At 31.6% G+C, this 26,634-nt stretch overlaps 2 protein-coding genes and 1 pseudogene across 2 annotated transcripts; 2 read left to right on the top strand and 1 right to left on the bottom strand.

Annotated features, from left to right (window-relative positions):
* Positions 1-156: 156 nt before the first annotated feature.
* LOC115877066 lies at positions 157-21,970 on the bottom strand (annotated as a pseudogene).
* On the top strand, positions 492-2,568 carry LOC115877064. The gene is made up of 4 exons (XM_030893137.1): positions 492-675; positions 1,302-1,468; positions 1,530-1,675; positions 2,381-2,568. The coding sequence occupies exons 1-4, from the start codon at positions 516-518 to the stop codon at positions 2,553-2,555; spliced, it is 648 nt and encodes a 215-aa protein (XP_030748997.1). The 5' UTR covers positions 492-515; the 3' UTR covers positions 2,556-2,568.
* Positions 21,971-22,273: 303 nt separating the features above from the next.
* LOC115877240 (probable DNA-directed RNA polymerase III subunit RPC6) lies at positions 22,274-23,508 on the top strand. Its single transcript, XM_030893394.1, has 3 exons — positions 22,274-22,699; positions 22,763-23,019; positions 23,123-23,508. The coding sequence occupies exons 1-3, from the start codon at positions 22,374-22,376 to the stop codon at positions 23,449-23,451; spliced, it is 912 nt and encodes a 303-aa protein (XP_030749254.1). The 5' UTR covers positions 22,274-22,373; the 3' UTR covers positions 23,452-23,508.
* The last annotated feature ends 3,126 nt before the right edge of the window (positions 23,509-26,634 follow it).

Below are 26,634 nucleotides of genomic sequence, written 5' to 3'. Positions count from 1 at the left end.
TTTGGTTAAAGTGTTTTGGTGAATCAGTGTTTTATTTTGCCGTTTAACACCAAAAATTCCAACCCCCAACTATAATAAATAAAAAAATTATAGAGAAAAACCACTTTTCAAAAAAACTGTATAACATTAAAACTACAATAAGGCACGAAAATCATATAACTCCTATAAATCATTTAGTTATACTTATACAATTATATACAAATTAAAAAGAACTCTATTGTAATTTACAAGCTGAGTGCCCTTCACTATCTAATTTCCCAGTAATTTGGCCACCTTTTAAAACGGTATTAACTGTAGCCCTCGCTAAATACCCTGTAGATTGCATGTAAGGTATCTCCATTAAATACTCGATCTTTTCCTCTTTCAAACCATTATCCTGAAAAATTTACATCAATTAGTGTTAAAAGGGATTAAAATACCATTAGGGTACTTTCTAAATTTGTTAAAAATGTTTAATAAGAAAATTCAGAATGAGCAGTTAGTGTCTTGTTTACTGTGTTAGTAGTATTATCAATATGATTGTAAGGTTTTTAATTTTATTATTAGTAGTAAGTTATGTTTGTGGACAATTTCCTAATGGCAGAAAACTGGAAGGTCCTATGCCTGAATTGTGCGAAAAAAGAATTATTCACGAGACTTCACAGGCTGGAACAAACTATTTTTATCACTGGAGAGGTGAGCTATTAGTTCTTTGACTTAACTTGAAGCAAATGTTTGTATTTGTAGCGCATATTCTTTTGCTTAAGCTGTTTTTTTTGTGATTTAATTAAAAATGTATAGTTTTCAGTGTTAAAAGTAAAATAAGTTTAATGGAAATTAGCGCACTTGTAGGGGTTAAAGCCTTTTTATGCTTGTGTATACTAAGTATGTTATATTTCAAAGTGTTTTGGTGTATTGTGCTGAATTGGTGTTTTATTTTGCCAAAAAATGGCCATTTAAAAACAATTAAATTAACTACTAAAGCCAATTATACAGATTATACAGCTTAAAGTTTTGATTTTGTTTAGGTTTTGTTCTAATTGTTTTAAATTTAATTGATTGTTTATTAATTTTGTTTTCAACTTTTCATTTTTTATTTTTACATCATTATTTATAAATTTCAAATAGTTTTTTTAAGTTAACGAAAATGTTAAAACAAAATGGCATAAAATATTGTTTCAAAATGCGATGGCCACATAAAATTTTACATTTAAGAAAAAAGGTTGCACTAATGTTGTCCTGATTTTTTAAATACAAAAGGTGGCAACCCTGGATATAGATAACAGTTATATCGTAGGTATTTAAGGTGTATTCTTTTATAGAAAATATTGATGAAGAAGACTGGTTAGGAGCAAGAAACTACTGTAGGATGCGTTGCATGGATTTGGTATCATTGGAGACAAAAGAAAAAAACGAATGGTTAAAGTTAGCAATCGCAAGAGATGATGTCGACGAAGTTTGGACGTCTGGCAGAATATGCGATTTTAACGTAAAATATTTTGATCTAACATAGAAAAACTAAAATTTTAAAACAGTAATTATATTTTAAGGGTTGCAACAGACCGGACCTCTTGCCTAAAGACGTAAACGGTTGGTTTTGGACCTCCATCTTTGCAAAACTGCCTCCCACTACAGATAGAATTTCAAACGACTGGTCGGAAACTGGAGAATTGGGAAAAAGACAACCGGACAACAGGTATATTAGATGAAATTGAAATATACAGGGTGTTTCAAAAAACATGTGCTATCCCTCGTGTGGAGATTCTTCATTTTTTTTTTGATTTATTATAATTTTCTTCCAAGTGCTTTTAGTGATGAGAATGAAATTTTGAGGGTGAAAGTTACTATAAGTGTAACATATTTTAATGGTAAAAAACTGTCGACATATTCACCAGAAACGTGCATATGGGTTATCACTGGAATATTTTTCTAAAAAAAATGTGCGCAAGTGACTTAATTTTCTCTGGTTAGCAAAATGGTATAGAACGTTTAATGCTCATTAAAAGTTGTATATATTTTGTCGATTTCGGTCTCCTTGATGGGATAAATGCAATTTTATTAAATTGCTTTAATCCAAGTCTAATAGCAAGGTTTAAATTTTTTAATGTCATTAACTCGCCAAAGTATTAAATAAGTTCTCATTGATTCCTCGTCAAAAAAATATGAAAAAACGTTCCTATACATGGGTGCGGAAATGCATAGTTTTAAAGTTGCAGGATGTTAAAACTTTTAAAAAATTATAAAAACCATAATTTGCTGTTATAAATTTCAATAAACTTTTATTCTGATTAATAAAATTGCGTTTATCTCATCAAGGAGTTCAAAATTTCCAAAATTTCAAGAACATCAACTTTTATTTATTCTTTATACTTGATAAAATATTTAATGTAATATTTTTTAGGGAATATTCTATAAACAGGAAACTGGAAAGTTGTTTGGCTGTATTCAACAATAAATATAACGATGGGATTAAATGGCATGATGCTGTATGCAGTAGAAGACGTTCTTTTGCTTGTGAGGATAGTAAAGAATTATTGCAATACGCCAGATACATCAGACCAGACTTAAAAATCTGATAGTAAATCTGTAATAAACATATTAGAAAAAATAAACTATTATTTTGACATATCGATAGTAATAATTTGATTATAACTTAAAATATATCCCTTCTAAAAATAATAATAATAAATATTATAATGATAATCTGGGAAAAACATATGCACAAAAAATTAATAAGTATCAAGACCTAAGCTACAAATTAAAACGCGTGTACAAACTGAAGAAAGTTCAAATATTACCGTTCATCATATCGTGCAACGGACTCATTGAAAGAAGATTCATGAACAACTCATTAGCAGGAATTGCACAAAAGGCAGCTATTCTAGGCACCTATCATATAATTAGGAGATATTTCGTAAAGGATTAATAACCTTGGTCGATAAAACCCGGTTATACTCCTTAATACCAACCGCAAAAAGCGAGAGATAAAAAAAAATAAATGATAATATAATAATGATAATAATTACGAAACCGCTTGACCTAGCATGAAATTTGACGCATAGGTTACTTGCGTGACGCAAATATTAGGGAGTCAAGGTTGCATAAAAATTTCTTAAAATGTGTCCTAGAAATACGACTTTTTGTACAAAGGTTTTTTAAGTGACTGAGTACTTACAGTAAAAATACTCACGGCAAAAGCTAGTAAATTTATATTATTTTTACCTTAGCATACATATGGGCAGCATCAGTAACTAACTGTCTCAAGTTCAAAGGTTGATTGAACGTTAACTCTGGATTCCTTCCCAAAATCGTTGAAACTATCGTTAAAAGTTCTACAATTAATTGTCTGTATTCTGGCACATTGATATGATTTAGCATCTGAAAAATATTAAGTATATAAAATATATTAAAATTAAGGTTATGTAATAATTAAAGCAAACCTCTTCTACTAACAACGAAAATGTCAGTTCGTTTTTTGTCATGTTGGACATAGTGGGTTCCCTGGGAATTATGTTTCCCTCGACTACAACTCCTTTGGGAGTTCTTAATAAAACGTCCCAAACTTCGTTGTAGAATCTGTGCGGTACCCGACATAAACAGCCTTCTAATTGTCTTTTTTGTAATGGCTCTAACCTAAAAAATATCAACAAAATAAAAATGGTATACGTTTAAATAAAAAAAGGACACAAGTCCATAAACTTATGTCGTTTTTGAAATAGCTACTAACTGTCAAATGTGCCAAATGGAACTTCAAACAGTCAAATCTGTATATACAGAGTGTCCCACTTAACATGGATACAAGCCAATATCTTGATTGTTTGTTGAGCGATCTTTTTCATTTTTGGCATAAGGCTGTATGGCTATAAGACGTACATTTTGCCCAGGGTAAGAAATGCGATACCTCATAGACGTATGTTTTAATGGGGTTTGATATTTTTCGAGTCAAGAGTAAACTACCCTTAGGACAGTTTTTATTTCAAATCTGATAAATTATATTGAATCCTCCTTACCTAAGATACTTAAGTTCTAGTTTTATAAATATTGATACAGGGTGTGTCATTAAAATAAGACATTTTTATTTTTATTATTTTTTTTAAGTACTTACGACGCCACTGGATAAACAACTGGTTTATTATCAGTAACCAATTATATCCAATTATGGTAGTTTGGTCGAAGATGTTGACTTTTAGTTCGTTATAGTTTTATAAATCTTTGTTTAGAGCATATTTTTCAAAGTTAATAGTGATTGTTTTAAATATCTAACTATTTCGATTTTTTTTAAATATTCCTCAATAAAATGAATAAAAATCATATTTCAGATTCCATTGAAAACGGGGTTTTTAAATTATTTTGTAACTCATTTTATTCATTTGTATTAGCAAACTTAAAAAACAATTTTTTAAAGTAACAAAATAAATTGAAAATATTTAGTTTTTTTGTATTGTATCTTAATTATTATGGAAGCTATCTGAAAACTTAAATCGATTATTAATTGATAATAATTGGTTATAATTGGTTATTGATAATAAACAAGTTGTTTATCCAGTGGCGTTATAAGTACTTAAAAAAAATAATAAAAATAAAAATGCCTTATTTTAATAACACACCCTGTATCAATATTTATCAAAATTAGAACTTAAGTATCTTGGGTAAGCAGGATTCAATATAATTTATCAGATTTGAAATAAATACTGTCCTAAGGGTAGTTTACTCTTGACTCGAAAAATATCAAACCCCAAACGTACGTCTATGAGGTATCGCATTTCTTACCCTGTGCAAAATGTACGTCTTATAGCCATACAGCCTCCTGCCAAAAATATAAAAGATCGCTCAACAAACAATCAAGATATTGGCTTGTATCCATCTTAAGTGGGACACCTTGTATATGAAATATACATTATTATAAGTTATTTATTCTCATAATAACCTAAACACTAAAGAAATGCTTATTAGTACTTACTTTAAACTATTATGAGATTCACACTCTGTAATTGATAAAACCTTAAAAATTAACTGTCTAATTTCGTAAGGACTATGTTCTTCGATCTTCTTTTTACTTCCTATGATATCTAAATAATATTTCATTGCCTCCAAAACCCAACCAACTCTAATTTTTAAAATCCCTGAAAATTAATTAATAATATTATGTTACTCAATTGTTCTACTTTAAATTTAAGAAAATTAAACATATATATACCGTATGATTGAAAAAAAAGGCGTCAGTTGGCTAGGAAATGAACGCATCGATGACATTTCCCATATAAATTTTACATATAAAATGACAGCGATCTTCTTCATTCCATAGCCATCGCTGACGCCGTTTTTCTCGGATCATACCGCGTACATAGAGATTATACCAAACAAACTTTTAGTAACACGGAGATTAAGCTTGACCGGCTACAGCGTTGCCGACTTTTACATATTTTCTTTTTAATCAAAAATAATTTAGCGACAAAAATAAATTAATTATAAATATATACACATTCATTATTTACATTAACAAAACTAACTCTCCTTAACAGTACTTAAGGGACATAAAGGTCCATTACTATTATCGCTTTCCCGTTCAAAATATTCTAATAAAGTTGCAATGAGTTTTTTACGGCTATTAAGCTATCTTGTACACTTCGCTCTAAAAGAGGTTCTAAAACGAACAATGTTCGACTGCAAGGTCTGCTAGTAAAACATTTTAAGCTTAAAGTATCACAACACAATCCAAAAACTCGTAATACAAAACTAAAGTGTCAAAACGAATGACAACGTCAGGAAATAAATAAATAAATGTGGCAACTTGACAGTTCTTACAGCAGAGCTATCACCTGAATCCCCAGCGGGAAATTTAAATTTCAGTTAGTCAGCCCGGCGCCGAATATGTCCATGGTTGGCAACAATGAATTTAAACATCTCGCCCTCGATTACGTAACTAAAAGTTTAATTGGTATCGCTAATATATACTTTTTTTTACCTGTAAATAACTCTGGGTTTGTAGAAATTAGTCTACCACAATATAAAGTAATTTCCTGTTGCAATACGGCTTGTATGACGTCATAGGGTTTTATTGTACTGTAAACTATAGACTGGATTTCGGCTGGTGTCATTGGTTTGTCGAAAACTGTTTCATTCTGTCCAATAACACCTACAGTCAGCTGAAAGTGTAAAATATTATAAAGATATTCCCAATAAGTTAACGAAAATTATATACGATCGAAAAAAAACCGTCATAGACGGTTGAGAAATGCATAGCCGTCTTTGAAGCCCTTTTTTTATCGTATCTATTCTATTATTTGGCTTATGTACCTGCTTTCCATGAACCAAGACAGCAGTAATAAAAGGACTTATAGAATCTACAGTATGATGTAACAGACTACTGGTGTATCTGACTGCTGACCAGTGTCTGAGGCATCCAGCATGATGGTAAAGAGCTAAAAGATACAAACTAGTCTTAAGGGTTACTTGTTAACACCTTAGGGTGGCCATAAATTTCTTAAAGATCACGAAAATAAATGTAAAAAAAACTGTGTATAGAATGTTCAACCATCGTTCAACGTCACGTCATTTGTTTTGTCGAACTCTCTCAATCACTTGCCAGCCAAATGAAAGAGAATCGTGACGTCATTACGGCATTTTGTAAATTACTGCATATTCCTTTTAGTAAATATCACTGTCATTTGATCTGGGGTTATCATTTGATTGACGGTCATCGATCAATGTCAAAATTAAAGTTTGATTGTTGTTGTAAAAAAAATTCAAATTTTTTTATTGCAAAAATGCCTCAAAGATTTAACCAAAATGAACAATGATTCATTGCTAAGCTTATAAATAATTATTATTATCGAGAAAGAGACGCTGGTAGAACACTCTTGCCCGTGGACGCCGTATATGAAGTAAGTACAAAACAAAGGTGTAATATTCCTATGTAAAATACAAATTGATAGCGTTTTAAAATAATATAGCGAGTTGTTGATGCTTTAGAAATAGGAATTTCAACAGTCCAAAGGATTGGAATTAAAGGGATCGTAACTGATGAAGAGTTCAAGAAAAAATGAATAAATGCCGAAAAAACGGAACTCGCTCAGTCAATAATATAGGAACGCACTTAAATTTTTTTAAACAATATGAGCTGATCTCAGACAATACATGACGTAGCGGTGAACGATAGCTGGACAGTCTTTTTTTGTCTAAGCTTTAAACTACACTACATAAATTAATTCATGAATGCCACCCTAATATACCTACACAATAATGAATTCTCAATTGTAGTATCCTGGATTTTAAAATGTTTTCCTTCCCGCCTCAGTATAAAACCGTACAACTGCGCTTTAGCATACAAACTGTCTTGATTTTTGAGACACTCTATAATTTCATTAGTAGATTTATCCTTGTAACTCTGAAATACTTATTTTAGTAACTGAAAATATTTGAAATATATATATTATATTAAGTCTTACAGATAAATCCTTCAGTTGGTCGGTGTAATTCAACGCCCTTGGCACATCTGTCAAACTTTGGTAACCTATGTATTCATGTTCCAATTGTTGAAAGTGGGTAAAACTATCTGTCAAACCGTCTAGCTGATTCATAAAATCTAAATGTTCTATAAATATTAAAAATGCGTTACTATAGAGCAAATACCTGATAGGGAAATACCTTTGAATAAGAAGACTAAGGAAGGAGCATAATGCTATCCATGTATTAATGCATGGTGGGCGGAAAAAGCGCCATAAAAAGCAGCTCTAGGGTGGGGATCCTTGACAGTTCTGTTTGACGATTCATTTGATACATTTGAATTTGATTTGAAATTTTGTGCGGATTCTAATCAGTCTTACAGGAGCTTTATTTATGTTATTTATTATTTATTCCTACTACTGATAGTTGTATAAAAAGGTAGTAAATCTAGATGGAAATTGTGGCAGCACTTAAATTAACAGTGACACTATCGCGATTTATCGAAAAAGTTCTCTAAAATAGTTGGATTGTGTGGCGTGCGGTAGATCTCGGCAAAAAATTGAGTGAAATAATGGGAACAACTTTTCGCTAGTGACTATATAATATACATATACGTGTAGTAAACCGATCATTTATGAAATTCACTTAAATTAACTAAATTATATATTTTTCTTCTTGCATTTTAGCTTTATTTATTACTTGTCAAAGATTAGATGTCAAAGAATTTAGATACGTTAATTTGACTTACCTGCTTCAGTAGCGTATCGGATGTTTGTGGTAATAAATACTTATTATAACTTATCTATTTTATTAGAATTATATATTTTTATAACAATTTTAATAACTACCAATATTTATTCACAACGTAAAAATAAAACAACAAATTATTGAGTCTTACCCCCACGTCTACCCTACATCATAGTTTTTACATTTTTTAAATAAAATTTGAACGACACTGATAAACCGGAATTTAAATCGGCCATATTTGAGGCCCATCGCGGTGTACCTAAGATTTTGATATGCTCCTTCCTTAGTCTTCTTATTCAAAGGGATATACCATAGGGAATAATAATACCATAGATAAAGGAAATAAATTTAGATTGAAAATGTCAAAATTTTGGGTCTGCTGACCGTTGTATCGCGATCTGATATGCTTGCTATGGTGGTTGCTAAGAACAACCGCCAAACAACAACAGAAATAATTTTCTCTTGTCAAAGTCAGAATCTTCGAAATTATAAAATCTTTCAAAATCTAAACCGCTCTCATTCAAAAATTTCCGAAGGGTGTTTAAAGCGTCCATTTCAAAGTAATTATTGCTATCTTGTGAGTTTAAGTTTTTTTAATACTCAAACCCGTAATAATTGTGAAAAGTGGCATTAAAAAACTTAAAAACTTTGCCGGTGAACTGTGAACTGCAAAACCATCGTGGATCGTGGCAGAGCAACGTCGGTTTCCAATGTTTCCAATGTGTTGTTAATATAAAATAAAGTTTCTTGTATGCAACACACTGTATTTTATTTATAAAATTAAAAGAAAATAATAAATTTGAATAAATAATATTTGGCTTAAATTAAAAGCTTTGCGACCGTTGCAAGAATAGCGCCAAATAGTGTTTACATTGTCCTTATGGCACTTTCCAATCTAAACTTGCTTCATTTATCTATGTCTAAGATTTCTGATATGCTCCTTTAATCCTTTTATTCAAAAATTATTATGAATAATACCAAAGATAGAATTTAAAATCTTTTTTAGCGAAAAATAATTTAAAAAAAAATATTTTTTTACTTAAAATATAATTCATAAAACTTTAAACTTACCAACACAAGAACTAGAAATAAGATTTTGCAAAAGCCGTCCTATGTGAACCTTTAACATTATCACAATACCTTTTTTCAGCATAGCCAAAAGGTCTAACATTTGCTTGAACTGGGATCCCTCATATGCTCTTCCCTGATCAACAGACAGACACACTGTAGGTCTTCCAGATAATCTCAATACCTACCAATAAAGATTTCATAAATTTCTGAAGAAAAGTTCTTTTTGCAAATCATATTACCTTCCAACGGAAATGAAGTTGTAACTCTGTTTTTATATCGTCGATTAGCAGGCCACCATGTCTCTATATAGATAAAGTCGGATACTTCGAAGATAAGAGGATAACAAAGGACAGTGGCTCCACATATGCGATATAGTTTACTAGTTCCTAAAATAAAAAAAAATAAAAAATACAGAAAACCCTGACCAAAAATGGACACTTAGAAATTTTCATGTATTTTAAACATCAATATATTTTGTTCATGTAGGTCGATTTTGATGATTTTTTAAGTAATAATAGTAGCTAAATTATTTGAATTTTTAGTCCCCTTTTAAATTTTAAGCACCCATCTGTATATTATACCAGGGAAAACAAAATGATGTTAGAAAGTTCGAATGGTTTTCCAAAATAAGCAATTTAAAAACCACTTTATCCTGTAACCTGGAATAGAAATTCTCCAATAGTCTAAGACACATAAAAAGAAATTTCACGAGAACTTAGCATAATCGAGAAAATCAAAGATTTTCCTTGGTTTAAGCACAGATTATACAGATTATAAACTTATCGTCAAAAGCATTGTTTTTCGTGGTTCCAATTTTCGGAATCGCGCACTAGTTAGGTTACTAGTTTGCGCACATAACACGCCCACTTATGGCCTCTAAAATTGTTTACAGCGCCTGACCGGCCCAGTTATTACGCTGTTTAAACGCGAGTTTATTTTTGCGAACAGGAAATTTTACTCGTTTGCTCATCGTCATTTTTCTTCTTCTTTTAGAAGGCGTATCACCTGTTTAGTTCCGGTTTCCTCCTCGTCTAAGCAACTCTTGCGAGGTTGACTGCCAACTGTCTTGCCAACGTTTAGGTGGTCGTCCAGTAGGTCTTCTGCCATGGGGGAATTGCAGTTGTTGCGAATTATTATGGCCCATTCTGTCGGGGCCCATTCATTGACATGCTGGTTCTGTTCTCTTCTTCTCTGCATTATCCATCTGACAACGTCGTTTGTTTGGCATTTTGCTTTTCTCTTATGTCTACATTTCTCTGTCTGTCCCTCAATGTGTATCCAGTTATCATTCTTAAGGTCTTCATAATAGTAGTTCGTAGGATTCTCTTTGTTACTGATGTTTCAGCTCTGGTTTCCGCACCATATGTCATCACTGGTCGTATGCAGGTTTTGTATATTCTTGACTTTAAGAGACTGTACTCAAATGTTTTTTTTCCATATGGGATATTTAAGATGTCCTGATATTGCAGCTTTATTGGCTTGTTTCCTTACTTCTTCTTCCAGGAATCCTGAGTTTGTAATTTTGCATCCGAGTGTATCGAATGACATTATCCTGATCAATAGTTTTGTTTTTTATTACTAATTTGCACCGTAGAGGCTCCTTTGTACGGTCCATGCATTTGGTCTTATTTGTGGAAATTTGCATGTTAAGTTTTTTCTGCCTGTCTGTTAAAAGCTTGTAGTATTCTTTGGAGGCAGGTCTGACTTGGCAAGCAGTACTGCGCCGTCATCGGCATAGCATAATATGTTTACTTTATGCATTCCCATTCGATATCCTAATCCAGTATTCTTGACGGTTTTTATTACTTGATCCATGATTGTGTTGAATAACAGAGGGCTAAGACTGTCGCCTTGGCGAATACCAGTTGCAATACTTCGAAGATGCTGCGTTAAGGTAAAGTTTTGTTCTTATTTGGGTTGTCGTGTGTTTAAGTCCTGATAAGTTCTGTGAGTTCTTCGAGACATTACTGCTTTCCAAGATAGTGATGATGTCTTTAGTTGAACAATTTGTTCAAATCTATAAAACATAGATAGGCTGGAGAGTTATAAGCCCTAAGGATTTTTCAACTAGTTGCCTGAGTATGAATAGTGCATCGGTAGTTGATCGGTTTCTTCTGGAATCCTTGTTGTTCCTCGCCAAGTGCATCACTATTGAGGAGATTTTGTCCGCAATGATCTTAGTCAGTAGTTTTAGCGAGGTGCTCAGTAATGTTATTCCTCTATAGTTTGCTGGGTCTGTTTTATCTCCCTTTTAAAAATGGGTATTGTTATAGTTTGTTTCCATTCTTCTGGTATTTCTTATGTTGTAATATAATGTTAAACAGTTTTGTGTGTATTCCTATGATAGCCGTGTTGCTCATCGTCATAAAAAAATATTTTTTTTGGCTCATCGTTATAAAAACAATTTTCGTGCTATTAAATTAGGATAAGATTTTTATCTGTATACATATATATACCTAATCTGTGGTTTTAAGTAAGAACAATCTTGGGATTATCACGGGGTTTTTAACAGGACACTGTCTCATCAATGAACACTTCAGTAGATTGAAGCTGAGAAACAACGGTTAATGCAGCGACTCTGTGGGTGAAAACCTGGGAAACACCAGAACACCTCATCACTGAGTGCGCCGAGACGACAACCATTCGTGCCATAAACTTTGGTACGACTGATATCGGAGACGGAGAACTAACCTCTGTCAAACCGCTCATACTGGCTTTTGTCAAAGCCTTGAGACTGCAAAGTGATGAGTTATTATAACTCAAGAAAGAGGAACACTATAGATCTATAGGTTGCGCTGATTAATAGCTACACCTTTTAGGACAAAGTAGTTTTGAAGTTCCTTACTTTGGAAACTCGTTCCACAGGGTGTTCTTAAACTTTTCTGTACTTGTACCTAAACTTCCTCGATCTTTTCAGGAGTCTACCTTTGAGTTTTTAATTTTTATTTACACCTAAGTTCTGGTAGACTGTTACAAGCTGGGTGGACGACCATATTTGTACCGGTTCCACTTCGTGAGGGGTTTGAGTTTGAATACCATAGGTTGCCATCATAGCTTGAAGACGCATTGATTCGGCTATTAGTACAATCTGAACGACTAAATCGGTAGCCGTACCCTAAATCGCAAAAGAAAAACATTCGTTTAATATAAAATTCATATTTCTTTGATTTAAAAGTAACTTTTATTTTACTGAGATTGAATTAGATAGACTGTTTAGTGCTGTTATATGTGGAAGTAAGAACAATTATAAAGTGTATTAAATATAAAATTATTAATAGAAATTAAAATAAAATAAAGTGCAACATACTGCAAAATCAAATAAATAAATTCGGTCTAATTGAGTCAGGGAAAAGTTTGACAGATGACATAAAAATAATGACAGAAAATATTAATTTATCTGTGATTTAAAATGACAGACGCAACTGTCACTGTCAAGTATCTCTCGTTGGATACTTTGATTATCTTTTTATAAAATTCCAGTGAGTACTGCATAAATCATATCTATAGTTCATACCAATTAAACATTTAGTCACGTGATTAAGCTTTATCGGCACAGGCAGCGTTGCCCACTTTTACATATTTTCTGTTAATCAAAATATTTTAGGAAACAAAAATAAATTAATTATAAATATGTAAGCAGTTATTATTTACATCAACAAAACTCACCTCCTTAACAGCACTTAAGTGACATAAAGGGCCATTACTACCACTCTGCCGTTGAAAATATACGTTGGTTTACGGCTATTACATTATCTTGTACCACTTCGCACTAAAACAGGTTCTAAAAAGAACAATGTTCGACTGCAAGGTCTGCTAGTAAATATTTTTAAGCTTAAAGTATCACAAAAATTTTCCGATCAACAACTCATTTAAACCAAAAACTCAGTAATACAAAACTAAAATGTCAAAACGAATGAAAATGTCAGGAAATAAATAAATAAATGTGGCAACTTGACATTTTTTACAGCAGAGCTACCACCTGAACTCCCAGTGGGAAATTTAAATTCCAATTAGTCAGCCCGGCACCAAATATGTCCATGGTTGCTAACAAGGATTTTAAAAATCTCGCCCTCGATTATGTAACTAAAAGTTTAATTGGTATCGCTTATATATTATTAGATAACTATTAATATTATTATTAATTCATATAAGTTTCAAAATCTCAATAAATTAAAAACCTACCATAACCTCCACCGAATCTATTGCAACTATTACAAAAAATGAAAAAAAATAAAAAACATAAATTAACAAAAAATAATAGTTTCATAACTTCACAAATATTAAAAAAATAATAATTCCTTAATTATACTTTTTATCCCTTTGTCTTGTTTTTTCAACAATTACACAAATATACCAAAATACACCAAAACATCATCGGCAGATAAAACTAGGATACACAATATAAAAGAGTAAAGATACTATACGATCGAAATAAAAACGACGTCAGAGTTACCTTGGACGTGATGATAACTGTCATTTTATATGGCAAATGTCATCGTTTGTCATTTCCAAATCAACATGACTCTGTTTTAGATTATTATTTTTTTTATATATAACTCATCATTGTTAAAAGAAACATGTAAGCAGCTACAAGCCATGCACAAAGTATAAACATACGCCTATCTAACATATTATACTTAATGGACAAGGTTTTATTACAGATTATCTAAATTAGAGTATCATGGTATTAATAAATAATGAAAAGAATCATAAAATTACTTACTATGGACGGTTTTGCCTGCCAATGCAAAAAATAAAAATTATTATTATGTTATTATAAGTTTTACATAATTATATTGACATTTATAACATATAAATTAACAAAGGATACAGGGTGTCTCGATATTCCGTGGACACAAAATTACTACGTATTTTTGGACCCAAATTAAATTCATTAAACTCAATTTAGTTCTATACAAAAATGCCTCGTTTGTCCGTTAGAGGGCATCAACTTTAAACTAGGACTTTAAAAAAATAAACACATTTTTTGAGATATTATCTATACTAACAGAAATACTCTCTTTTCTTATATGTGAAGAACATATGATATGTAGACGCTGATTTGGCACTTGCTTACATATACCCAAGCAGAACAATGGACTGATATCGACCCATTAGAAAGTTTTTTTACAACATTAAGCATCAATAATTTTAATAAACAAATATAAAATTACAAATAACTGTTAAAGATTTATTATATGTTTTTGTTTTCTTTAGTTCGTCCTATGTAGGGTAGAGATAAGGAGCATTGTCTTTGAATATTGAAAAGTGGTCACCAAACAGGAAACAATTAAGATGGCGCTGCTGTAGCAACAGTTCTACATTTGAAAGCAGCGCCAAAATTTTTTAGAACAAGAAATAATAGAGATAAATAAATATGAGATTTCTCTTTGAATAAAAATAATAAGGAAGGAGCATATCAAAAATCTTAAGCTACATTCTAAATCAATTCGCTGGCCGAGTCGTACTTTGGCACGCAAGCTTATCTTATGTACTTCAGTGTACTTATTCACAACAAAATTCGACGCCAGAGTGCAAGTTGAAGTTGGATTGAAAGCTTGCAAGCTGCAAACTTCCACTTCAGCACGGAATTTTCGTTTGACAATTATGACAAATTTGACATTTAAATTTTAATAATTATTTTGTTTGTGTCGTTGTTACAAGCCATTTTTCTGTGAAAAGTAAATAATTATTAAAAGAAAAATGAGTGAAGGACTTGTGGCTTTGCTGTTAAAAAAACGGCAATTATTGTTGCAGCTCAATAATTAGCTTGACCGAAAACCAAGGGGTTTACTAAAACCCAAAAAATGGGGTGTCCGACCCATATTAATGGCGAGAAAAAGTTTTGGGTGCTTGAGACACATTTTAGAAAAAAATCATCAATAAATGACGTTTTTTTTTCATTTTTTTAAACATAAAAACTTGGAAAACTTAATTAACAACTGTCCCGGATTTTGACTCTTCCAAAATCAAAACCAACAACTAACCTAAAAAATGTCAGGAGAACGTTTAAACACGCATGCGCAAAATTCGAATTGAAATTTGTTGTGAATGGTTAATTTCGTGCCGACTTTAACGTCGAAGTGCCACTCGGCCAGCGAATTGATTTCGAATGTAGCTTTAGATCCAACGCGACGGGGTCCTAAAATGGCCGACTTTAATTCCGATTTAGCAGTGCCGTCCTAATATTATTCAGAACATATAAAAATATGATGTAGGGTAGACTCAATAATTAGTTGCTTTATTTTACGTTGTCAATAAATGTTGGTAGCTATTAAAATTGTTATAAAAATATGTAACTCTAATAAAAATAGATAAGTTATAATAATTATTTATTAACACAAACATCCGATACGCTACTGAAGCAGGTAAGTCAAATCGACGTATTTATATTCTTTGACATCTAATCTTTGACAAGTAGTAAATAAAAAGAAAAATGCAAGAAAACATATATAATTAGTTAATTTTAAATGAATTTCATAAATGATCAGTTTACTACATGTATGTATATTATCTAGTCACTTACTAGTGAAAAGTTATTCCATTATTTCCCTCGATTTTTGACCGAGATCTACCGCACGCTGCACAACCAACTATTTTACCAGTCTTTTTCGATAAATCGCAATAGTGTCACTGTTAATTTAAGTTCTGTCACAAAAATTTCCTTCTAGATTTACTACCTTTAAACAACTATCAGTAGTAGAATAAATAATAAATAACAAAAAATATGCCCAGTAAAGACTGATAAATCCAGAAAGTTTCAAATCAAATTCAAATGTGTCAAATAAATTTCAGAACGTCAAACAGACCTGTCAAGGATCCCAAGCGCCACAATGGTTATTTAGTGAACCCTTATTTTCCCCTTTTTGGTGACCACTTTTTCAAACAAAGCCCTATAAGGGATGTTTCTCCTTACCTCTACCCTCCATAGTTTGTCCAATATACACTGCAAAATAAAGGTATTGAGGGTAAATTGTATGCTATGCAGGAATAAAAAAACATAGTTAACACAATATATTAATTGAAAACGATTACCCATATTTTTTATTAAAACTTTTTGAAGAATTTTACGAATTAAAAAAAATAGAAAATTGAAGTTATACACACACTAATATTATACACACCTGAAAAGCAGAATACCTCCCACCCTTTCTAGGCCTATTATATGAAGGCAAATACCTTCTGATAGGGTCCGAGATTTTGCTTGTAGTAGTCCTGCTGTAAGTAACTGGCTAAATGAACATAGCCTGATTCCAAAGGAACAGACCATGATCTACAACCATCGTTTTTGAGGGGATTTTAAGTCAATATTCTCTTTTCTATGTGGTAGTAATACATCATCGGTATGACCGATCTAAACACAATAGATTAAAAAAGAATATTTAGAAAAAATCTGAAAGATAAATCATATTTATATAGATAATACTTTCAAATAAAATTTTAGTTCCGTGATTATTCTGACCGACAATATTGTTGCTCCATTTTTACATATTTCCTTTTTGATCAAAAAATATTTAGAAAACAAAAAAAAAAAAACAAATTAATTATAAATATATAAACCAGGGTTATTGGGTAACAGGTTTGTAGAAAAATAATTTTCTACGTGTATGTAGAAAAAATGCGTAGAAAATGTCCTATGTACACATGTTCAAAATCTATTTTGTATATTTAAAGTTGTTTTCCCTTTACAAGTTTCCTCCTGGGTGTCTTCTTTAGAATTTATAAGTGTTAAAACTGTCTCTTCTGTGACAATTGGTACTTAACTATTACTGAAGATAAGAGACAGTAATCGTTCTGAAGACTATTAGATTATTTTTATTCTATTTAATTTCAATACCATAGAGAAAAGTCTGATTTTATAGTACAAGTTTTGGCTGTTCTTTTTTGAATTTTATCAAAGAACATCAAAAGATTTTTTTTGTTTTGTTTGAGTTTTACTTTTTGAGAAATAGTTTTTGTTAAGTACTATAATCTCTACAATGAATCATAACAAGTCATTATTGGATGGAGACCATCTCTATTTCAAATAATATAAAATTCATTGTTAAGGTTTTATGACATTATCTAATTGTTAAATAATAAATACCAATTAGTTTTAATTTATTAGATTATTTTATTCTATTTAATTTCAATACCGTAGAGAACAGTCTGATTTTATAGTACAAGTTTTGAGAACTTGTTCTTTTTTTCAATTTTATCAAAAGAACATCAAAGATTTTTTGTTCTCTCTGTTTGAGTTTTACTTTTGAGAAATAGTTTTTGTTAAGTACTATAATCTCTACAATGAATCATAACAAGTCACTATTGATGGAGACCATCTCTATTTCAAATAATATAAAAATTCATTGTTAAGGTTTTATGACATTATCCATTTGTTAAATAATAAATAACAATTAGTTTAATTGTTATTAATCTATTTTTGTGCTATTCACTGTGTTAAAGTAGGCATTAAAACAAATATAACAGTCAAAAAATGGCTTCTCTAATATGTAGAAGATAACTGATTTTCTATACATATGGACATGTAGAAAATGTAGACAATTAGTTGGTGAGGAAATTAATATTCTACGTGTAGAAAAATATGGTAGAAAATGTAAAAGAGAATTTCTACCTACCCGACCTTGAATAAACAGTTATTATTTACATCAACAGAACTCACTTTCCTTAACAGCACTTAAAGGACATAAAGGGCCATTACTACAGCTTTCCCGTTCAAAAAATATTTTAATTTGGCGGGTTGGTTAGCGTGGTTATTTGGAGGGTGTTAATTCATTGGTTAGTTGGTTATTTGGTGGGGTTGGTTGGTTTTTACTAATTTATATTTGTTTTTTATAATTTTTTATCAGTGTCGAGGTTAGTTGCGTTGGTTAAGTTGGTTATGTGGTGGGGTAGATAGCGTTAGTTCTTATAAAATTCCTATATTTCATAAAGCCCGTCAAGTGCGTCACATCAACGACGTCATACCAAACCAAAAATAAATGTGGCAACTTGACATTTTTTACAGCAGGGCTACCACCTGAATCCCCAGCGGGAAATTTAAATTCCAGTTAGTCAGCCCGGCGCCGAATATGTCCACAATTGGCAAAAATCAATTTAAAAATCGCTCCCTCGATTACGTAACTAAAAGTTCAATTGGTATCGAATATATATGATATTATAAACAAACCTTCGTGGTGATCTAGGTAAATTCTTTTTTTTAACAGGTCTTGATACTCATTAATTTGATCAGGTAAATTCTTGAAAACACCATCAATAATCATAAATATGTAAAATATCGGCCATTCGCATTCTTTCCCATCAAACTTCTTTATGCATTCTTTTTTATAAAATCTACAAAAAAATATGTTAAATCTTTTGATTACCTACGTTAAAAAGTTAAAAAAAACATACTTTTCACTTGGATCTTCCAAAATTGTCTTAAACCCATCCCTGGTAAATCTTTTAAAACCATAATCTCCGCGTAATTTGCCCACTATATTATTTTTGGTTCTAGTGTACAACATGTCTTCATGCGTCGCAAACGCCGGAAACGATATTGTTGGAAGTAAACCGGAATCAACTTCCTACAAAATAATTATAATTAAATTTCTAAAAAAATACAGGGTACGGCAATAGTGCGTCGGGCATCTGTTGTAGCTCATAGAATAAAAAAAACTCGGAAATTTTGTTTAAGTGCAGACCTAAAGTATGTACTAGGATGTATCTCAAGAAAATATTTTAACATCGACAGGGTAGCTCAAAGAAGTGTGAGTGGATCAGAATGATTTTTTAAATGGAACACCCCGTATATTATTGCATTTTTGGCTTCCTTTCAGATCACTTTACATAATCCTAAGGTATGAGTAAATATATTTTGATAGTTTCAAAGATATTAATAAATAAATAAAAAATATATATTTTTCAGCATTTCTTAAAAAAACTATTACAAATACAAGAACTGTCGTAAAATCAAAACTATATTCGGTATTTACTTTAGATGGTCTGTACTTACTTTGCTATAAATATTCTAATCTAAAATCATACAGGGTGTTCGAAATTCTACGCCAAACTTTCTAAACTATAAGATAATTTTTCATCGTTTTTTTTTTCATGAAACACCCTGTATATTATTATTTTATTAGATGGAGAGTTAAAAATGAACATTTTTCATATTTAGAGTATTTCAAAATTTTAAAGGGTTAATTTTTATCTATATTCATTTATAACATACAGAAAGGTTCACAGACTTCGAGACATGGGAAAAATCAAGTCCATTTAGCGTGTGTCGCAATTTTCACACCTTAAAAAAATAGTTTTTTATAGCTATAGCAACTGCAGCGACTATGAAAAACGCTCTGTGGTTTTCATAGAAAATAAGTGCACCTGTAATTCATTTGAGAATGTTATAAATCGCTAAAAGAGGTTTCAAATCTGATTTTTTTTTAGATTTCTATTAATATTAAATAAATTTTATTAAAAATTGAACTAAAATTGTTAGTGTCATTAAAAACAATTCAAATTCAAGAATTGTATCAGTCAAATTCCCTCATTTAAGGTGAATATTACAGTAAATATAAATACAGCTCATTCTAAGCTCTACTTATCTTTAAGAAAAATTTAAATCATTGGTACAATTGGGCCTTAATACTATTTCAAATGAATAATAGTATTATAATAATGTGCATTATAATAATAATAAATTTTATAAGATAGTGTGTTTTAAAACTACTAAAAGACTTTTAAATTGGTATTATATTAACAACTTTTGTTTTTTTAATCCAAAAAAAAATAAAAGTAACAAATTTCTCAATCAAAATATTTGTGGTCCTGAAAAGGACCTTTTTTTTCCCTGTTCGTCAAGGTAGGTAATGGGTAAACGGTAAAAAACAGGATAATGAAATTTAAAAAATTACTAAAATTGTTCAAAAATGCCTCCCTCTTGCATTAAACAATAACCCAAACGATCATAAAATCCCCTCCTCACATTGGATAACATATCAGGGGTGACAGTGTCAAAGGCATTAAATATTTTCTGCCTTCACTGCTCCAAGTTTTGAATTTCTTCATGGCCATAAATTTTAGATTTTATGTACCCCCATAAAAAGAAATCAGTCACTGAAAGATCAGGTGAAATTAAACGTCAGTCTAAACAAAACTGTCATTTTTGAAAACTTGTGAAAATTTGGACACACGCTAAATGGACTTGATTTTCCTATGTCTCGAAGTCTGTGGACTTTTCTGTATAGAGCATATATCTCCAATAAGTGCAAATCTTTTTATTGGTGGTATATTTTTTAACCCCAAAAAACACGTCTATGAGGTAAAAATCGGTGGTCAAATAATAGAACACTAAAAAATAATATTAAAAAAAATATATACTAACTTTTGAACAAGACTCTCTAGGTAGAAGTGTTTCAAAAATACTTCTATTTCTATTATGGGCGTCAATGTCCACATAAACGACACTCCAAGAAGCGCCTTTCTCGCCAAATAAGTTACACCCGTTAATGGCTTCTAATGCAGATTTGGCCATACCTAAATAAAAACAAAAAGACTTGTTAACTATTTTAATAGAAAAGCACAAGGGACGAAAGGCAGATGAAAAAACCTAATTTTAATGTACCTAAATAATCTTACCTATGGAGCTGGCATGTATTTCAGGACTTCCATCATTATATTTACTTCCCCGTTCCCACATTCCAAAATCGGGGGTTCTGTAAGCCCTTTCAACATAGTACACTAAATTCTGAACAAATGCCACTTCATCCTTAAATAACAGTAATTATAAAAAAAAACACTTTTAAACAATTTAAAGAAATATTATTTAGAAATAAAATACACACCTGTGTATATATAATTTGTAGTCCAGATGTAATCATTTGTACAAGAAACAACAAATAGACAGATATTACATCAATTTGTAAATGATTGTATTCATCGTCTGAAAACACTTCATTTCCACTTGTTAAATGAAACTTAACATGAAGAGCATGAGAGGCAGACTGATTCTTTTTAAATAATTCAACTCTTCCAGCCTGTTTAATCCAGCATTCTAAAAAGTATATATATTTTGTAGATTGGTAACTTATTATTGTAGCTCATGAATTTACATAATATATGTAAATTTACCTAAAATTCCTCGCATACATTTAACAGCTGATTGACCCAGTTCATAAGATTTACCTCTATCATCATCAATTCGCCTACAAAAAACATATAAATTTTTTTTATATTTTTTTATTTCTTAATAAAATATATCTATAACCTGTATGCTTGATAAAGTCCCCAGACAGCTGCTGCACAGTACACACTTTCTCTAACACTTCCAATCTCAGAATCTGTCGATAAAACAGGAAATAGCCCTGTAATAGGACTTTGGTACCTAAGTAACTGCCGTTTAACTTAAAATATTTGTATTAATTTAATTGCTTAGGTACATAACACAAATAAACTTACCCATTCCATAGTACACATCAAGTTGTCTTACTGTCTCCTCGTAATTCGATGTTTTAATGAATTGATCAAAATTTGTATCGTCCAAAGCAGTTGGGGAAGACATTATGATATTAAGACTGTACGGAGTCGTTGAAGATAAATAATAAATTTATCTAGCTAATTGTCTCTTCAGTTCTCATTGTTAATTATGTTTATTTAGATAAAAATTTGTTATTAAACCCTTTAGATTTGTGTTTATTTTTAGTATTTAAAATAGTTTAGGAAGAATGTCATTTTGAGGACAAATTAGTGTGGTTATAGACACAAAACAAAAATCTTCTTTTAAATTTGCCGTATTTTTGTTCTGTGTCATATACCAAAATTTCTGACCCAAAGATAAAAAAATATGACATCCCTGGTTTCTGGACTTATTTTACGCTCAAAATATACTGGTTCTAGAGGAGAAAAAGTTGTTCCAGGTTTTAGGATCCTTATTAGGTTCTTAATTGTGTTCCAGAGATATATAGAATACATTTTTTGTGTATTCTATGAACATCCTTTGAATGAGCCGTATAGTACTGGTAGCTGAACAGCTCTAAACTAAAAGGAAGAAGATGATGACAGATTAACCTTTTAAAATCTTGTTGTTTTAAAGTTATTTTTGTTTTATTTTATGTGTTTTGAATACGCTTTCATAAAATATTTTTCTCTTGAAAATGGACGAACAAACCTCGTCACAAAACGAAGATAATAACGAGACTCAACTTATAGAACTAGCAAAAACAAAACCAGAAGGTATTTCAAATAGCGACATTAAGGAACATATGCCCAGTTTACCCATGCTCGAACTAACAACCATTATAAATAAATTACTTAAGAATGGAACTCTAGAATTATTTAAAACAAAAGATAATAACCTTTTATATAAGTTTAAAGACCCTTCTAAAAGAGGAAACGTTAAGGGAGCAGATAACGAAGAAAAGATCGTATATAAAATTGTGGAAGAAGCTGGAAACAAAGGAATATGGATAAGAGATATTAGGTTTGTAAGACTATTAATAATTTAAGTTTCTCTTTAACATATATACATATATTTTTTTAATAGATTCAAGTCAAATTTAAACATGACACAACTGAATAAAGTTGTAAAAAGCTTGGAAACAAAAAAACTGATCAAAGCTGTTAAATCTGTTTCTGCCAGTAAAAAAAAGGTTTATATGCTTTTCGAATTGGAGCCTGACAATTCAGTCACTGGAGGTGCTTGGTATCAAGACCAGGACTTTGAGAGTGAATTTGTGGATGTTTTAAACCAACAATGCCATAGATTCTTAGTTGAAAGACTTGAAGAAGCTACTAAGCAAGGTATTTTGAAGAAGATGTTTATTTTTAAAGAGGGACTAATAACACATATAACATTCTTTTGTCATTGTATAAACATATTATGTTAAAAAAATATTTTTTTTAGGAGGGGGTCCATTGCTAGTCCGTAATCGTTCCTACGCGTCTGCCACAGATGTTCACAAGTTTATTTCTGACTTAGGAATTAGTAAAGTGTCTCTCAGTATTGCTGACATTGAGAGCATACTTTATACTGTAGTTTTGGACAACAATGCCGAACGAATCACCAATACAAATGGTATATTCCTATATAAAGCCACAAATAAATTTCTAACAGTTCCAGGGCTGGCCAAAACCACCTGTGGTGTATGCCTCATAATTGATAGGTGTGCCAATACAGGTTTAGTGAATCCTAGAGCTTGTCCATATTTAACTGAATGGTTGGAAACTAGCTAGTTTATATTTTGTATTATCAGTAAAATGTATTTGTTTTAAATAAAAATATAAAAATTTGTTTTTTTTATTAACACACTCTCAGTATACAGAGATAGTATTATGTATTTTTCGTCATACTATATTGTTATATTATTATAACATAAGCAAAATCAGAATGGAAAAGATGCATATAACGTCCGCCGGACGTTATCATAACGGCCGGCGGCCGTTAAGTTTCTAAGGTAATCGTAACGTCTGTCACCTGCAACAATGACTATTTATTGTCAGTTGGACTTTTCAAAAATTGGGAAAATAGACCATAGCGAGATGTCGCGAGAAATTCCGTTGGAAATACAGGAGGAAGCGGCTGCGGCTACTCAAAATTATACTTCCGACTATAACCAGAGAGAGATATCAGCAGGAATATGACAATTTTTTGAAGTGGCGGCAGGATAGAAGTATAAACAGCGTAAATGAAGCGGTATTGCTGGCTTATGCTAAAAGAATGTCTGAAATGTATTCTCCTACATCACTGTGGACAAAGATATCCATGCTGAAGCTTGCGTTGAGAGTATATGAAAACATCGACATATCAAGGTAAAAAGCCATTATATTCTTCGATATTTAATCATACTCATCTAAATTATATTTGTTCATAGATTTGGTAAACTGTTCATGTTTCTGAGGCGCAAAAACGAAGGTTATTCACCAAAAAGCCAAAGTTCTGTCGGAGAATGACATAAATAATTTTCTACTGGATGCCGATGATTACACCTGGTTACTCGAAAAATTGTATTGGTGCTTGGTATTCTTGGAGCTTGTAGGCGCAGCGAGCTTTGGTCACTCACAGTTGATGATTTCGAAGATTCTGAGAAAAATATTCTTGTCTCATTAAGAAATACTAAAAATAAGAAAGATAGGAAATTTCTTATTCCAAAAACGGGCCTTCCGTTTGATGCCTATGGTTTATACAAAAAATACATCAACCTGCGTCCTCGTAACTTTGACAATCCAAAATTTTCATTGGTTACAAGAAAGGCAAGTGTGTTAAGCAAATCGTCGGTATACATACCATCGGGGAGCGTACCGCAGAAAATTGCAAAATTTTTGAACTTGGAGAATCCAGAACGTTATACAGGGCATTCATTTCGTAGATCATCAGCAACCATGCTCGCCGAAAATGGTGGTGATTTACTATCGCTAAAGGAGCTTAGGAGGATGGGAGTCTTCAACAGTGGCAGAAACTTACATAGAAAAATCAAGTTTCCAAAAGAATGAAAATAACAAATCAACTTTTTCATGATAGCTCCAAAAAATAATGTGTCTTTAGTGGATACAAATATTTGCCATTCTTCAGTAGCATCATCTTCTTCTATAAAATCTGTAAATCCCTGGGAAGGATTACAGATTTCTAAGAACAACAAGTGCACTTTTAATTTCCATGTTCATTATCATGAAAAATGAATTTTTAGTATAAGACATTATGTATTTTTTTATCCTTACTTGTGTTATTGTTCAATAAAATTTGTTATTAAATAGTAGTGTTTATTGCTCTAAAAAATCTGCAGTATGACGAAAAATCTAGAACGCAACACGGCCGATAACAAATAACGGCCTTGGCTGCTTATGATCCTCGGCTATCGCCTCGGATCACAAACTTCAGCCCGGCCGTTATTTGTTGTTTATCGGCCTTATTACGTTAATAACTATAAATTATTAATGATCCTAAACAGTCATTTTTAAAAATCAAAATTACGGCAAAAAAGTGATGCCACAGTCTGTTCAATACCAGCCGGCCACTTGGCGAGTTTTTGAGAGACCGCGTGTTACCCTGCATGGATACTGAGTAGGTTATGGTAATATAAACCTAATAAAGGATGAATTCATATAAAATAGAGAGAAAAAAGACCATAGAATACTAAATCTTGATACCACACGTGGACTGCTCACAAATATATAGACAAGGGTATTTCTAAGCCGGAAGCTGTGTCTCGCTAGCTCGTGTGTCACGGCCTTGAATTTTTACTCCCTGCGCGAGAAAAGAATAAGTTTCACTTCAAAAATTCTCGGTAATAGGGTTATTGTCTCTCCTGGGAACACCCATAAAATTACTAATATTTCAGATCAATCTAAGACATATCCTAAAAGAATATAAAATTATACATATTGTTAAGACGAATACTACAGAATTCTAGAAATAGAAGGTTCCAGAAACAGTTAGTAGAGTACAGGGACGCCGACTGCGTGGGTGCTCGGGTGTCCAAGCACCCACGAGTGAAAAATAGTGGGTGCGGAGCACCCACGAGCCTAAACATCAATACTAGTCAGTTGTCAGTTTCACTCGCATCCCATTCAGCGCCAGGCGAGACGTCCGTCGGTCGGCGTCGCTGAAAAAAATCTTTTGATCCATGCATGATGCGCATTATACTGCGGTAGTTTTTCGAAGAAATCAATTTCAGTAGTTCTAGGAAAGTTTCCTCTTTCATTCTTAGGTAGTTAAACCAATCCGGTTTTTCAACTGTTAAATCAGCAAGCAAATTGACATGGAAACTATGCATGGAAATAATAATTATTACCTTTAAGTAGCCAATTTTGTTTTTGAAAGTTTGGTATTATTCAAAAAAATTGTATTTTTTTTAGTTAAACCGCAGGTTAAACCTAGAAAAAAAACAGTGGCTCTCAAAACATATACTTATGAGCATAAAATATAATATATTTTTTATTTTTAGTAATAGCCTTGATTATGTATAAAGTAAAATAACTCTAGGTTATTTTGGACTAGGTTACTTATATGGAACACAATGGAGAAGAATTGTAAACTCAGTTAACAGCGACAACCAAAAAGTAAAGAGACAACAAAGTAATGAGATTTTTGAATGTCCGGAGTGCGGAAGAGAGATAACATCACGTATCGGGCTTTTCAGTCACAGAAAAGCTCATTAAAGAAAACGCCTTGCGTAACCCTCTTCTGATGCGTGTCAACGTTATATACTGTTACGTTTTGACTGGACGGGATTAACGTTATGTGTAGGCGAGGCTTTAGTAGTTGCCGTTCATAAATAAATTCCTAACGGTTATTTAAGTAAATCATAACTTATCCGCTAATAATAATAGTTGAACGGAGAATGTCAGCATACGATATAATATTGATATTATCGATAGGGGAGATAAGCGGACTTAACACGTTTGAATGACTAACAATAA

Source organism: Sitophilus oryzae, unplaced genomic scaffold (assembly GCF_002938485.1).
Source record: "Sitophilus oryzae breed Bouriz unplaced genomic scaffold, Soryzae_2.0 scaffold_1442_pilon_pilon, whole genome shotgun sequence".
Classification (NCBI taxonomy): Eukaryota; Metazoa; Arthropoda; class Insecta; order Coleoptera; family Curculionidae; genus Sitophilus; species Sitophilus oryzae.
The sequence above is the reverse complement of the archived record's forward strand: the minus strand, read 5'-3'. Positions and strand labels throughout refer to the sequence as shown.